General features: G+C 40.7%; 1 protein-coding gene across 1 annotated transcript in view; it reads right to left on the bottom strand.

Moving 5' to 3' along the window:
* LOC134205237 (E3 ubiquitin-protein ligase HRD1) overlaps nt 1-16,268 on the bottom strand; it is a 39,741-nt gene that overhangs the window by 12,542 nt on the left and 10,931 nt on the right. Inside the window, exons 2-4 of the mRNA XM_062680308.1 lie at nt 14,735-14,980; nt 4,799-5,178; nt 4,360-4,733 (exon numbers count right to left, since the gene is read on the bottom strand). Of these exons, the coding sequence (XP_062536292.1) occupies nt 4,360-4,733; nt 4,799-5,178; nt 14,735-14,980 (1,000 nt within the window). The remainder of the gene's footprint in view (nt 1-4,359; nt 4,734-4,798; nt 5,179-14,734; nt 14,981-16,268) is intronic.

Here is a 16,268-nt window from a genome sequence, read left to right as displayed (position 1 = left end):
TGGCGATGGGCTAAACACAGTAGCATGACAGTAGCCTGTATATGCAAAAATAGCCGGCATGAGTTAACCACCTGAAGTTTGTATGGCGAAAGACATACAGACAGACGAACTCAACAGTAGGAACTTTTAATGAATAGCTATTTAGTACCGGTTATGTAGGAAAGTGTCTGCTACTACCCTTACCAAATACTTTTTCGATTAAGGCGCTTATTTTTGAGATAGGTATTTAACCTTAGATGCCTTTCGCCATACTGATTTCCGAAAGTTAACTTCTCGAGTGCCGCTGTAAGCACGCCTAGGCTCTGTCTCATTTGGAGACTTAAACTGAAGTTAAACCTAAAAGTGACATATAAATAATTATCAGATAACCCTGCTTGCAGAGCAAGATTACTTTGACAGATATCGAATCATTTTGCATCGATGTCTTATTGGAATTGCTGGGCAGCACCAGCCATTCTTATTCCCGGGTTATTTGTTAATTTTCGAACTGTCATTTTTAAGTTTAATTCTCCAAATGAGACAGACCCTTAAACAGGCGATTCAATGTTAATGCGCTAAATACAATACACGCACTTACCCGAGACAAGGCGAGAGAGTAAAAACCTTTTTTCATTCAAATTATGCACTTTAAAGTAATGCAGTAAATGGGGGAGTAAATTACATTTTCTTTTAAAGCACGCACTTTCCCGGAATAATGCGAAAGAGTGAATGCCTCCTTCTTTTAAAGCACGCATTTGCCCGGAATAAGTTGGAAGAGTAAATAACCTCTTTTAAGGAACGCATTTGGCCGGGATGCGGCGAAAAAGTAAATGTTTCCTTCTTTTAAACAACGCGGTAGCCCGGAATAAGACGGGTGAGTAAATGACTCATACTTTAATTATTCTGAATATGTTATTTTTGACTGATTAGTTTCTATTTTCAACTTCATTATTGAAACGCAATCTAATAAAGTAATAAAGGTAGCAAAAAAATGAGTACAGTATACCCCCGTTGATCCGACAAATGTATGGCCGGACTATCGGGGTTTCTCTCGTTAATCCGACTGTCAAATCCATACAAATGAACCAAAACAAAATCACAGCACAAATTTAAAAACTGACAGCCTAATGTGTTTAAATAAATGCTGATACTTTTTAATGCGGAAAATTTCGAATTATCGAGATCCGGACTAACGAGTCGTCGGACTAGCGAGGTCCGGATAAGCGGGGGAATACTGTACATGTTTTTTATTTTAATTTTTGACAAATTCGGGGTAATGGTCATTCGAGGTAATGATAATTCGGGGTAGTGACCATTCGGGGAAGCGGGTTATTCGGGACAATACTCAAGCAGCACAATTCACGTTGGTTTGGTTGAAATAACTCATATATGACCAAATTTAGTCGTATATGAGTATAATAGACTGATTTACAACATGTGTGTTGCTCAGGTAGCCTTTCGGGGTACTGGCGTGCGGGTTAGTGAAATTCGGGTTAGTGACATTCAGGGGCAGTGTCATAGAATCGTTTTCTTTTTCAGACAATGTTCTCCTGTTCTGCTTTAAGCCAAAAATGTCCTCCTTTTGACTTTACACACAAACAGCAGCCGCAAAAAAATCTACATATATTTAGAGTGAATGCATCTATCAGGCATTCTTATTACCATATCCTACAAGTCAACAGATTGCTCGGTTGCATTGACCATTTCATTTTTATTATTTCGTTTCTTATTGATGAGTACCAACAATGAAATCAAATGATAATCCGCGAAATTTGAGATGATTAGATTATTTTTCAATCGGTTTGATTTCTGCAGCATTGTGAAAGCGCTTAGACCCTATGTTGCCACCCAAAAAAGCTTCGGAATACTTCATTTAGACTTATCCAGTTTAGATCCTTAGGATGCCCATGAATTGTTTTCCAAACAAAGCTTCTGAAGAGGCAAAGCATCCACGGAAGCAAGTTTCTGATTTTGAATGCAAACTTCTGAGATGGTTTTTCTTTTACTCTTGCAGGTACGATGTTTTAGAATAGAAATTCCTTTATTTTTAGAAGACTTAGTGACCTTTCTCCATAGTGTTCTGGATCTTTCGGAAAAATACTTGGAGACGTTCCGGGGCTACCTAGTCACTTCATAGGCTCTAATCTACATATGTAGCCCTTAGATTTCTATACCAATGATTAGGAAATGGTAGCTATTAGGTAGCTAATTTAAAAAAGTGGGGCCCTCTTTAGCCGTGCGGTAAGACGCGCGGCTACAAAGCAAGGCTATGCTGAGGGTGGCTGGGTTCGATTCCCGGTGTCGGTCTAGGCAATTTTCGGATTGGAAATTGTCTCGATTTCCCTGGGCATAAAAGTATCATCATGCTAGCCTCATGATATACGAATGCTAAAATGGTAACCTGGCTTAGAAACCTTGCAATTAATAACTGTGAAAGTGTTTAATGAACACTAAGCTACGAGGCGGCTCTGTCCCAGTGTGGGGATGTAATGCCAATAAGATAAAGAAGAAGAAGAATTTAAAAAAGTGTCACTTTTCTGAACTTTCTGGAGCTTCCGGATAATCAACTACTACGTACGTAGGGTCAAAGAATGATCCTTGTGATGTTCAAAAAATATATCGATATTTTGAATCGATTTCTACATAACACAGGAACATGAAACTAAATTCGGCATGTAGAGGTTTTTGATGGCAAGAAATGTTTGTATCATGCGTTGAAACCCCTCCCCGCTCTAGAAGCTCTAGAAGAAATGAAACAAAAATGTCTGCAGAATTCGAGAACTAATGAAGCAACTGAAACCTAATTTGGCATGTGGAGGTTTTTGAAGATAATAAATATTTCTATGATATTTCGTCTCAACTTTTCGCTCCTATACAAATTATGCACATGTTTCTCTCGGGAACTAGTCAAACAAATGGGGCCAAATATGGCATGTGGAGGTTTTTGAGGACAAGGAATGTTTCTATGATGGTTTGAAACCCCTCCTCGCTCTAGAAGAGGGGGGGGGGCTTCCATACAAATAAAACATTAATTTCTGAATTACAATGTTCTGAAAACTCGGATGTGAATACGTACATTAAGTGGAAGATTATGATTTGAAAAATGTATTGGAGGTGAGTAGTACTTTCCTTCGATGGGACGAGAACCCACGACTATTAGAACGCTAGAATAGTGGAATCACTGCTAGAAATTGAACTATGCGTCCAATTTGGGAATCTTTAGCTCATTCCGTAGCTGCTAAGTTGCGAAGGCCGACGGAAGTCCTTCGTAGCTTAGTTTGTTAAAGCACCAGTCTAGCGTACTGAGGGTCGTGGGTTTGAGTCCCATCGAAGGAAAGTAGTTACCAACAATACATTTTTCAAATCATAATCTTCCACATAATGTACATAGGAATAATCCATTATTTACGTAACGCAAAAATTGGCCATTTTCAACCACTCCATCCTCCCTATGTTACACTTTTTGTATGGAACATTCAAAATTTGTTTATGGATTGCCACACTTCGGACAACCTCCCTCCCCCTCTAAGCGTTAAGTAATTTATGGATGATCCCATATTCCCATCTGAGTTTTCAGAACATTGTAAATTAATGTCCAAGACTGGTGGTCTAATATCCTGAAAATAGGCAATTAACTTTGATTGAACTGATTAATTTCTGTATAATTCGAGAATTAATCAAGCTTTATGGAATCTAATATGACATGTAAAAAAAGAAGTTTTGACGTTTGCCCTGCCAAATGATATCGAATCGCAGAGCAAACATTAAAACTTAAATTGTGAATACAAAATAGATGTTTATGCTAACTAATTAATTTTGAACGAGACGAAGTTACGGGTCTGCTAATGTAAAAATAAAACAGTTGAACTTCAAAGAACAGCTTATGTTCAAACGAAGGCAACATCATCCTTTAATAAAATGGAAAATTTCTTGATATTTAATATGTTGTTGAAATTATGACAAATGACCATTAGGTCAAACGACTATTAGGTCAACCGGCAATCAGACCAAACAACTTTATGCCGAACGACCATTATGCCAAACTACCTTTTATGCTAAACGGCATTAGGCCAAACGACCTACAGCAATTATATAGGGGAAAAGATGGCTTTGGCAGGTTTTGTTCTATTATTGGCAGGGGGGTTTTTGTCGACCAAATTTTATGAAATATTTTATAAAATATTCTTTGATATGCAAATAATGTTTAGGCCAAATTTGAGCAAAATCAGTTATAAAAAAAATCCCTGACAATAATAGAACAAAACCTGCCAAAGCCGTCATTCCCTCTATGTAGGTTAGTAAAGACATCAAAAAACACTATATTATCGCGATAATATCGGAACTTGAGAATTATATAAATAAACCATTTTACAAACTTACCATTCGGTTGAACCGGTCCCGTTGCGGCGCCTGTGGTGCCAGTTCGGTTTCCTTCGTTCGCATTAGGCAATTGTGCTTCATTGTTTGCTGGCTGCACTGGATTGGGTGCAGCGGTCGTGATAGGTGTGCGCAGAATGTTTAGCCGGCACGTTGGACAAGTTTGCTGCCGCTGGAACCACGATCGCAAGCATGTGGTATGGAAAATATGGCCACAAGGAAGTTTCTTCGAATTGCTAACCATATCTTCGCGACAAATGATGCAGATGTTGTCGGAAAGTTGCAGTTCCTCTGGAGTAGCGTCGGGGTAAAGGGTGTTCATGTTGCGAATAGCTCTTCGCGATAGGATGACGTCGTTGAGAGCTTTTTTGAAATTTCTACGGTAAGTTAGAGAGCCAAATTAGTAAGTTCTCATAAAAACAAAGAAATTTGATCATTTTACCTCATTGTATAGTACATTGGTCGGAATGCAAATAAGGGAAGCGTGTAGATCTTCACCATTAAAATAACAAAGATAACATACAACACGACACGAATGAATCCAATAATGAGTTCTGTGTAGAGTAAGAATACTGCTTTGTTCTCCCATGGAGTATCGGAGCGCAACTCTGCAGCGTGGAACATGTACTTGATAGCTGTATTTAGTACCATAGTCATTAAAATGGCATACTCGAAGCCAAATACCAATTGGACGGTGGCTCCTTTGGCAATTGTGGACTGGTATGCGTACGAAATAAGCTGATAGTCCAGGACACCGAGACACAACAACAATCCGGCCACTCGTAAGTGAAATATCCATCCAATCACGGGACTTCGTTCCATCTGTAAAAATAAGTGATGAATTTATTGAGAATTCAAGTAAATAACTCTTATACAGGGTGTTCGGTTCCTCAGTGCAAATATGTTGGGGGCTGATAGATCATCATATTTGATGAAAAAAAATGTTCTACGCATATGCTCAAATCTCAAAGACTACTGAGTTATCGTATTTTTTACTGTTTTCGTACTTAACTGCCTTAAATTGATCATAACTCTGAAATTATGCTAAATAGCCTAAAGCTACTATCTCCATTGGAAAGCTTATGAAATTTTCTACATGTATGCTGTCTCTTAACTACGAAAATTAGCTTTTCATAACATTTGAGAAGCGAAAATGTGAAATATTAGTATCATTCTAATGGTTTTTCCTTAATTTTTCGATAAAATACGTAGTTATGTGCACTGTTTTGTTTGACCAAAACATACCTTTTGAAATACTCTACCACTCTGTCTTTGATCCCAACTTCCTATGTCGTTTCAATTCGCTGCAATTTCAATATTAACATATCATGTTGTGTCCTGAATTAACAGTTCACAAAATAACGAATGTAGAACCACTGTGCTAATGTTGACGTCTCTATGCACCACGCACCGCACACTTGATCATCGCGCGGAATGTCTAGTACTGTGGCGGTTCGCATGTTACGACGGAGACAAGTATGCAAGTGGTACATGGAAACGATGAAACCATCTTCTAAAGAATGATGTACAAGTTAATGATTAATTATGCTTTTGATATGTTTAATGGATGATTGGAATTGGTTTTGGGGATTTCAAAGTAATTTGTGCCATATTCGAAAGGTTCATTGGAGTAATCAACAATTAATTGTTATTAAGGACTTCCAGCGATAGAAACGAAATAAAATATTTTCACACAAATTGATAAAAGTGTGTAATCACAACAAATTGTTCTTCATTGATGAGCTTTTCTCCCAGTAGTTGATTCATTGGAAACAATATTTGGATATTCCTTGAAAAGTATGAGCATTATGAATAAATACCTTGGCAAACTGGTATTTCCTGGAGTTCATTTGAAGAATTTTAGAATCTTTCAACAGTTATGAAGATTCCTGTATTTTTCATTCACTGATTAGTGGTTTGCCACACATTTATGTGTCGAATCATTTATTTGTTAACTCGTTATTGATTAGTTTCGTTAATTTTTAAATTGTTAAATTGCCAATTCCTTAGTTCCCTAATTCAATAACCAGTTAATATGACTGAATGGATAACTGTCAGAAGAAATGAAAATTAAAAATTAACTTGCTATCCCGATAATTCGTCATATCATTTATTCGTGAATTCGTTAATTCGTTTATTCTTCATTTACAATTTCTCTAATTCCTGGACTCCAAACATTTCTCCAGCAAAATCCGTAAATAACTCTTTAATTTTCTCTAGCAATAAATCCAGGAATTTATCCGGTTATCCTTCAGGCATACCCCCGTAAATCTTTTAAAAATGCCTTCGAACTTTTTTAATTGCCCCAAGGATTCCTCCCGAAATTCCTCAAGGAATTCTCCCACATATTCTGGATTTCGTATGAAATTCTTTCAAGAAATCTTCTGTAAATTTATTATTTAATTCCTTTAAAAAATGTCCCAGAAATTGTTCCGAAAACTCCCCACGGAATTTCACCAGAAATTCACCCACAAAATCCACTGGAAATTACCCAAGGAACTTCCACACAAAAGATCCTCCAGGAAATCGGAAATTCCTTCAGGAATTCGGAAATCCCTTCAGGAATTAGGAAATCCCTCCAGAAATTTCTTCGGAAGTTCCTCCAGGAATTCCCTCGGAAGTTCCTCCAGGAATTCCCTCGGAAGTTCCTCCAGGAATTTCTTCGGAAGTTCCCCCAGGAATTCCTTCGGAAGTTCCCCCAGGAATTCCTTCGGAAGTTCCCCCAGGAATTCCTCCGGAAGTTCTTGCAGGAATTCTTCCGGAAGTTCCTCCAGAAATTCCTACGGAGGTTCTACAGGAATTCCTCCGGAAGTTCCTCCAGGAATTTCTCCGGAAGTTTCTTTAGGAATTCTTCCGGAAGTTCCTCCAGGAATTCATTCGGACGTTCCTCCGGGAATTCCACCGGAAAATCCTCCAGGAATTCCTCCTGAAGGTTCTTCAGGAATTCCTCCGGAAGTTCCTCCAGGAATTCCTCCGGAAGTTCCTCCAGGAATTCCTCCGGAAGTTCCTCCAGGAATTCCTTCATAAGTTCCTCCAGGAATTCCTCGGAAGTTCCTCCAGGAATTCCTCGGAAGTTCCTCCAGGAATTCCTCGGAAGTTCCTCCAGGAATTCCTCGGAAGTTCCTCCAGGAATTCCTCGGAAGTTCCTCCAGGAATTCCTCGGAAGTTCCTCCCGGAATTCCTCGGAAGTTCCTCCAGGAATTTCTTCGGAAGTTCCTCCAGGAATTTCTTCGGAAGTTCCCCCAGCGATTCCTTCGGAAGTTCCCCCAGGAATTCCCTCGGAAGTTCCCCCAGGAATTCCTTCGGAAGTTCCCCCAGGAATTCCTTCGGAAGTTCCCCCAGGAATTCCTTCGGAAGTTCCCCCAGGAATTCCTTCGGAAGTTCCCCCAGGAATTCCTCCGGAAGTTCTTCCAGGAGTTCCTCCGGAAGTTCTTCCAGGAGTTCCTCCGGAAGCTCCTCCAGGAACTCCTCCGGAAGTTCCTCCAGGAATTTCCCCGGAAGTTTCTTCAGGAATTCTACCGGAAGTTCCTCCAGGAATTCCTCCGGAAGTTCCTCCAGGAATTCCTCCGGAAGTTCCTCCAGGAATTCCTCCGGAAGTTCCTCCAGGAATTCCTCCGGAAGTTCCTCCAGGAATTCCTCCGGAAGTTCCTCCAGGAATTCCTCCGGAAGTTCCTCCAGGAATTCCCCCAGAAGTTCCTCAGGAATTCCTCCAGAAGTTCCTCAGGAATTCCTCCGGAAGTTCCTCCAGGAATTCCTCCGGAAGTTCCTCCAGGAATTCCTCGGAAGTTCCTCCAGGAATTCCTCCGGAAGTTCCTCCAGGAATTCCTCCGGAAGTTCCTCCAGGAATTCCTCGGAAGTTCCTCCACGAATTCCTCCGGAAATTCCTCCAGGAATTCCCCTGGAAGTTCCTTAAGGAATTCCTCCGGAAGTTCCTTCAGGAATTCCTCCGGAAGTTCCTCCAGGAATTCCTCCGGAAGTTCCTCCAGGAATTCCTCCGGAAGTTCCTCCAGGAATTCCTCCGGAAGTTCCTCCAGGAATTCCTCCGGAAGTTCCTCCAGGAATTCCTCCGGAAGTTCCTCCAGGAATTCCTCCGGAAGTTCCTCCAGGAATTCCTCCGGAAGTTCCTCCAGGAATTCCTCCGGAAGTTCCTCCAGGAATTCCTCCGGAAGTTCCTCCAGGAATTCCTCCGGAAGTTTCTCCAAGAATTCCTCCGGAAGTTCCTCCAGGAATTCCTCCGGAAGTTCCTCCAGGAATTCCTCCGGAACTTCTTACAGGAATTCCTCCGGAAGCTCCTCCAGGAATTCCTCCGGAAGTTCCTCCAGGAATTCCTCCGGAAGTTCCTCCAGGAATTCCTCCGGAAGTTCCTCCAGGAATTCCTCCGGAAGTTCCTCCAGCAAATCCTCCGGAAGTTCCTCCAGAAGTTCCTCCAGGAATTCCTCCGAAAATTTCCCCAGGAATTGCTCCGGAAGCTCCTCCAAGAATTCCTCCGGAAGTTCCTCCAAGAATTCCTCCGGAAGTTCCTCCAAGAATTCCGCAGGAAGTTTCCCTTAGGAATTCCTTCGGAAGTTCCCCCTGGAATTCCTTCGGAAGTTCTCCAAGGAATTCTTCCGGAAGTTCTCCCAGGAATTTCTCCGGAAGTTCCTCCAGGAATTCCTCCGGAAGTTCCTCCAGGAATTCCTCCGGAAGTTCCTCCAGGAATTCCTCCGGAAGTTCCTCCAGGAATTTTTCCGGAAGTTTCTTTAGGAATTCTTCCGGAAGTTTCTTTAGGAATTCTTCCGGAACTTCCTCCAGGAATTCCGCCGGAAGTTCCTCCAGGAATTCCTCCGGAAGTTCCTCCAGGAATTCCTCCGGAAGTTCCTCCAGGAATTTCTCCGGAAGTTCCTCCAGGAATTTCTCCGGAAGTTCCTCCAGGAATTCCTCCGGAAGTTCCTCCAGGAATTTCTCCGGAAGTTCCTCCAGGAATTCCTCCGGAAGTTCCTCCAGGAATTCCTCCGGAAGTTCCTCCAGGAATTCCTCCGGAAGTTCCTCCAGGAATTCCTCCAGAAGTTCCTCCAGAAAAGAAAATTCCTTCAGAAATTCCTCCCGGAGGTTCCTCCAGGTATTTCACCGATAATTTCTACAGGAATTCCTCCGGAAGTTCCTCGGGAATTCCACGGGAAATATCTTCAGAGTTCCACCGGAAACTACTCCAGGAATTCCACCGGAACTTTCGGAGTAATTGCTAAAGGAACTTCCGGAGGAATTCCTAAAGGAACTTCGGAGGAATTCTAAAGGAACTTCGGAGGAATTCTAAAGGAACTTCGGAGGAATTCCTAAAGGAACTTCCGACAGATTTCCTAAAGGAATTTCAGAGGAATTCCTAAAGGAACTTCCGGAGGAATTCCTAAAGGAACTTCCGGAGGAATTCCTAAAGGAACTTCCGGAGGAATTCCTAAAGGAACTTCCGGAGGAATTCCTAAAGGAACTTCCGGAGGAATTCCTAAAGGAACTTCCGCAGGAATTCCTAAAGGAACTTCCGCAGGAATTCCTAAAGGAACTTCCGCAGGAATTCCTAAAGGAACTTCCGCAGGAATTCCTAAAGGAACTTCCGCAGGAATTCCTAAAGGAACTTCCGCAGGAATTCCTAAAGGAACTTCCGAAGGAATTTCTAAAGGAACTTCCAAAGCAATTCCTAAAGGAACTTCCGGAGGAATTCCTGAAGCAACTACCGGAGGAATTCTTAAAGGAACTTCCGGAGGAATTCCTAAAGGAACTTCCGGAGGAATTCCTAAAGGAACTTCCGGAGGAATTCCTAAAGGAACTTCCGGAGGAATTCCTAAAGGAACTTCCGGAGGAATTCCTAAAGAAACTTCCGGAGGAATTCTAAAGATACTTCCGGAGGATTTCCTAAAGGAACTTCCTAAAGGATTCAGATTCGGGATTCATAAAAGAACTTCGGGAAAAATTCTATCTTCCGGAGGAATTCCTCAAGGAACTTCCAGACGAGTTACTATAGGAACTTCCGTAGGAATTCCTGAAAAAACTTCCGGAAGCATTTCTGAATGAACTTGTGAACGAATTCCTCAATGCACTTCCGGAGGAATTTCCGATTTTCGAAGAATTTCCCAAGGAATACTTGAAGGGACTTTCTAGAGGATATACCGGAAAAATTCTTCGATAAACTTCCGGCAGAATTTCCCGAGGAAGTGCTGGAGGAACTTCCCGAGGAATTATTGGAATAACTTCTGAATCAATTCTAGCAGTAATTTCCGAAGCAGTGACGGGAAATGTCATATCGATGTCATGGGACTAATTTGTTAATAACTTTTTTCACAAGTAATTTAAATCGTATGTTTTATATGAATATAAAGCCTTCAAAGGATACTAAAACTTTTTCTAATAGGTCATTACTCTAAAACTTAAATTGGCGCCGTGAGAGCCGAATTAGTGTCAAATGACATTAATGTCATGACATTCCGTGACATTTTTTAAATTCGTTATCGTGCCTCATACTGTGTATTTAGAACAATAACCTGTTTGGCAAACTTGTAGGATCCTTTGAGCATTGCATGCTAATAAAAAAATCCGAATTGTACATAACTTTTGAAAAAAGTTATTAGCAAATTAGTAATAGCAACCCCATGACATTTTTTTGACATTTCCCATCACTGTTCCGAAGGAATTCCTGGAAGAACTTCTGGAGGAGTTCCTAGAGGAACTTCCCGACGAAATACTGGAAGAAGTAAGGAAGAATTATGCCTGAGGAGAAAGTATAGATTTGCAAAAATATGTATTTTCTCTGACAGCCAAGCGGCACTTAAGTCGCTTAATAACTACACTTGTAACTCAAAGCTAGTGTGCGAATGCATTCTGGCTTTGAAAACTTATCCATACGCAATCAGGTCTACCTATATTGGATCCCAGGACATACGGGTCTAGAGGGAAACGAGATTGCTGATGAGCTAACCAGGAATGGATCTAATGAAAGGTTCATTGGCCCTGAGCCCTTCTGCGGGATCTCAGACTGCTCTGTAAAATGGAACTGAACAAATATATGGTCAGTCAAATCACATCAAACTGGAATGCACTTCCCCATACGAGCCAATCCAAAAGGCTCGTAACGATTAACCCCAAGAAAACCCAACAACTATTAGGTCTCAACAAAAGGGATCTCAACATCTACACCGGTCTAATAACTGGACACTGTCCCTGCAGATACCATCTACAAAAGATCAGAGCAATCCAAACCTCAAATTGCCGCTTCTGTGACGAGGAGAGAGAAACATCAGAACACATCCTCTGCTATTGCAGTGCACTCACCCAACGTAGGTTCAAAGTTCTCAGCAAGCCCTTTTTAGGGCCTGCTGACATATGGATCTTATCCCCAAGGACGTGGTTGGCTTCATAAAGCTAGTCTCGCCAGAATGGGGAGTCACATACTGTAACTCAGGATCTCTATTCATCAATAATAGATGGTCTTGAGTTCAGTCGATACCAAGGTATCTCAGTGACAAACATGTTACTGAGATAACTTGCGTATTTCACAGTAAAAGGGTATATCACAATAGTCCTAAAATCTGGACGCAGTGATCTTCACCCGACAAACGAGGAAGGAAGAATTCCTGGTCCTGGACTTTTCGAGGAGTTCCTGGAAGAATTCCGGAAAGAATTCCTGGTCGTCTCCCGGAGGAACTTCGGAGGGATTCCTGAAGGAACTTTCAGAGTAATTCTAATGGAATTATCAGCGCAATTTCTTACGAATTATTCGGAGAAATTCATCAAGAAACTTTCGAAGGAATTCCTGATCGAAGTTTCTTTAAGAAACTTTCTAGATAATCTTTTAAAGGAATTCTTTGAGGAACTTCCGAAAGATTTTCTCAGGGAATTTCTGGAGAAACTTCCCGAGTAGTTATTTGAATAGGTTCTGTATCAATTCGTGCAGGATTTCCCTGGAGAATTCATGGAGAATCGTCCGATAGAAGCCTTGGACAAACTTCCCTTGGGATTCCTGAAATAAATGCGGAAAGAAAACCAGATCGATCTTTCGGAGGAATGCCCGAAGGAACAACTCGAGGAATTCCTAGAATAGTTTCTGAGAGAATTCCTGGTTGATCTCCCGGGGAAATTTCGGAGGAATTCCTGAAGGACATCTCGGAGGAATTTCTGAACGAATTTCCTGAAAGAACCTCCGTAATAATTTGTGAATGAACTTCCGAAAGAAATCCTTGAAAAACATTTGGATAAAGTCCTGAAGGATCTTCCTGTGGGAGTCTTGAATGAACTTCCCGTTGAGCACCTGAAGGAATTTCCCGTTGAATTCCTGAACGATCTTTCGGAAGAAGGAACTTCAGAATGAATTTCTGGAGGAACTTCCGGAGGGATTCCTATGGAGCCTTTGATGCATTTCTGACGACGCTTCCGGAAAAATTTAGGGGAATTTCTATTGCATTCAATAAGTTCACGCTGATCCATTCCGTCGAACCCCAACGGCGTGATGCCGTCCCGCCCCCGCTGTCTGAAAATGATTCATCACCAAGTTCATCACGCTGCTGGGGATACAATTTCGATAATACCAGAGTTCGAGTTCTGTATTAAAAAAAAGTATTTAGCACAAATTATAAAAAATAACCAGTCGATTTATCAGTCATAAATGTCATATACTTCGTTTTCGTCCGATGAATTTTGCGTTTATTTGTATGCTCTTAAATAATGCGAAGGAAAGTGTTTCTAGGTATAAAACTGATTGTTCCATATTCTTCAGACTCTAAGCTTTAACTTAAGACAAAAAAAATTGATTCTCATCAATCTAACCCATTAAACGACGCAAACAAGAATGTGTAAACGGGAAGGCAGAACTAGTAACAAAACATCACACAAAGAAGTGGATCTCGAGCAGTTGGAGCTTTATCTTAAGCAATCGTGGAACGTTGTGGAAAACCGTCAGGTACCAAAACGTTACCAGACGGCCTGGAGCAATCAGCTAGTAATATGGAGGAAGTGGCATATTTTTCTTGTGACGTCGCATTGAAACAATCAGCTTGTTTCGGTATACACATTTTTGGACGATGGGTCTACACTGGGCACTGGTTTATGAGCAGGTACTGAGTGCCTTCAGTGTACAGCGAATAAGGCAAGAACTGAGGCGATTCCATTATGTCATGCTAGAAACCTTCAGCTCACAAAGCATTCCACTTGTCCACTTTCTTGGAGGTTTCCATTCACGGAACTGGCTTCCCAATTCCAAGGAAGTTCTCACATGGGCTGGGGAAAGCACACGAACCTCAGAGATATGTCTTCGGCTAGACGAGACATCTACACCTACGACGATACAAGCGAGGAGATGCTGCAAAAGATTTTCTATTTTTCGGAAAAAAGTTGCAGCTATTTATTTTCAAGTTCTTACCTGTTTGTTGACAGACAAACAATGATTTTTCGCCTACTTTATCTACTGCATTTACGTTGAAATTACTTTGGTAATTAGATCAAATTTTCCTTGAGATCTCCATACTAAGCTTAACATGCGAGCCGCCACAGTACTACACCGCGAAAATTCTTTGTATTGAATATAGTAGTGTCACACATCAATTTTTGCAATTTGGCGACCCAAATATATGTAATTTGTACCCACACATAAATTCAATAACTGCATATTAGAGACCACACATACATTTTATTTGATTATAGATTATATTTGTACTTCGCGTGCAGAGTGCTTATGTGTGCACTAATTAGAATCATGAATTAAATTAATGGATTTTGCCAATAAAAATGTGTGGAATTTTCGCAGTGTAGACATTCCGCGCGATGATCAAGTGTGCGGTGCGTGGTGCATAGAGACGTCAACATTAGCACAGTGGTTCTACATTCGTTATTTTGTGAACTGTTAATTCAGGACACAACATGATATGTTAATATTGAAATTGCAGCGAATTGAAACGACATAGGAAGTTGGGATCAAAGACAGAGTGGTAGAGTATTTCAAACAGTGCACATAACTACGTATTTTATTGAAAAATTAAGGAAAAACCATTAGAATGATACTAATTTTTCACATTTTCGCTTCTCAAAGGTTATAAAAAGCTAATTTTCCGTAGTTAAGAGACAGCATGCATGTAGAAAATTTCATAAGCTTTCCAATGGAGATAGTAGCTTTAGGCTATTTAGCATAATTTCAGAGTTATGATCAATTTAAGGCAGTTATGTACGAAAACAGTAAAAAATACGATAACTCAGTAGTCGTTGAGATTTGAGCATATGCGTAGAACAATTTTTTTCATCAAATATGATGATCTATCAGCCCCCAACATATTTGCACTAAGGAACCGAACACCCTGTATATAAAATTACTCTGCACAGCTGTAGTCCATCAAGTACCAAATAAGTATATAAAACTACTCACATAATCAACACGATCTTCAGCAAGCCAATGGAACGACTTCAGGAACAGTAACACAGTGAATAATGCAACGAACTTTGGGTTGAAGTCATCTCGGAAAACAGTGAAAGCAAGACAGGTTTCGGTCAACGCGTACCAAAATCGCTCCATCAGATGCTCAAATTCGGCGGCTCGTAGTGTACCCAGGAAAACTTTCTTCATTAATTTTCCCAACATTAGAACCAATACCAATGATTGAATATAGATGACCTGTAGGAAGCAACAACATTTATTTCATTAGATTATTGAATGTTATCAAATCAATGATACGGACACTTATACTATGTTCGCACTTCGACCTGAAAAACATGTTATTCAAATTATCGACAAAAGAAAGCTCATCAAGATAGCCGAATAACATGTTACAAGGCCTTAGTGCGAACATAGTATTAGTGTTATAATTGCAGAGATTTGGTTCACCTTTCAAGCTGTGTACAATACAATTTATGTTTTGAGCATTTATTTAAATATACGATTGTAATAAGACACTTTAGGGAAAAAGTTATCTAAAAACCCTATATTTTTGCTAAGGATTGCTGATAACTGACTGACAGCTGATAAATCACAAGAGTTGCAAAAACTCCTTGCGGTTTTGTTGATAAATTCGTCGATAGTTGACTTTTAACAACTTATTTTGTTTCACCTGAAAGCGCTCCCCATGGGACTTCGCACAATCACGCTATAGGGGAAGGAGGGGCAATATGCCCTAGCTAAGCATAGACTGCTTTTATGCCTTAGCTATATCGATTTTCATGGGTGTTTCTACCTCACGCAACAGTTAAACAATATAGCTAGCTGAGGCCATATTCAAATTAGAAAAAAATCTCATTGGGGGGGCGTTTTGGGGCCTCTTCCCCTACACTGCCCATAAATTCATAATGTCATGTTTGCTTGATTTCCTATCTACATGGGACTGTTATGAATTTATGGGCAGTTAACAGGTGAGACATAAATTATGGCAGAAACTCGATTTGTGCAATTGCACAACATGTGAAATATTTAGTTCGAAAAAGGTAGGTTACAACTTCCTTCGTGTGGGGTTTGATCCGGGTGGCTAATACTCATGATAGGTCGAAGCCGGGCCGAATTTTATCAAATGGGGGCAACTGGCCGACAGATTTCGGGTGCGCTTGAACAAAACAGTGTGATTTTGGTACATAAGGATTTGTGAGCACTGTGAACTTTCTGGAGAGGGCCTAGCGGAACTTCGGGGAAGCGGGTCTGCCACCCCACGCTGTATTCACCCGGATTGGGTCTCAGTAGATTGGACGTAGGGTGGTCTAACCGGTAGTACCGAAACCGGTAATACCGGCCAATTTTGGGTACCGAAAATACCGGTATTAGAGACGGAAAATACCGGTATTTTCGGTATTGAAAGTTTTGCTGTCAGTATAAAAAATCTGACTTTTTCTTCAATGAACATTGTTGATGTCGTCCAGAATTTTCTCGCAATGTATGAAATTTTGAAAACGGTGCGAGACGTAGTAGTTCTTTTCCG

Source organism: Armigeres subalbatus, chromosome 1 (assembly GCF_024139115.2).
Source record: "Armigeres subalbatus isolate Guangzhou_Male chromosome 1, GZ_Asu_2, whole genome shotgun sequence".
Lineage (NCBI taxonomy): Eukaryota > Metazoa > Arthropoda > Insecta > Diptera > Culicidae > Armigeres > Armigeres subalbatus.
The sequence above is the reverse complement of the archived record's forward strand: the minus strand, read 5'-3'. Positions and strand labels throughout refer to the sequence as shown.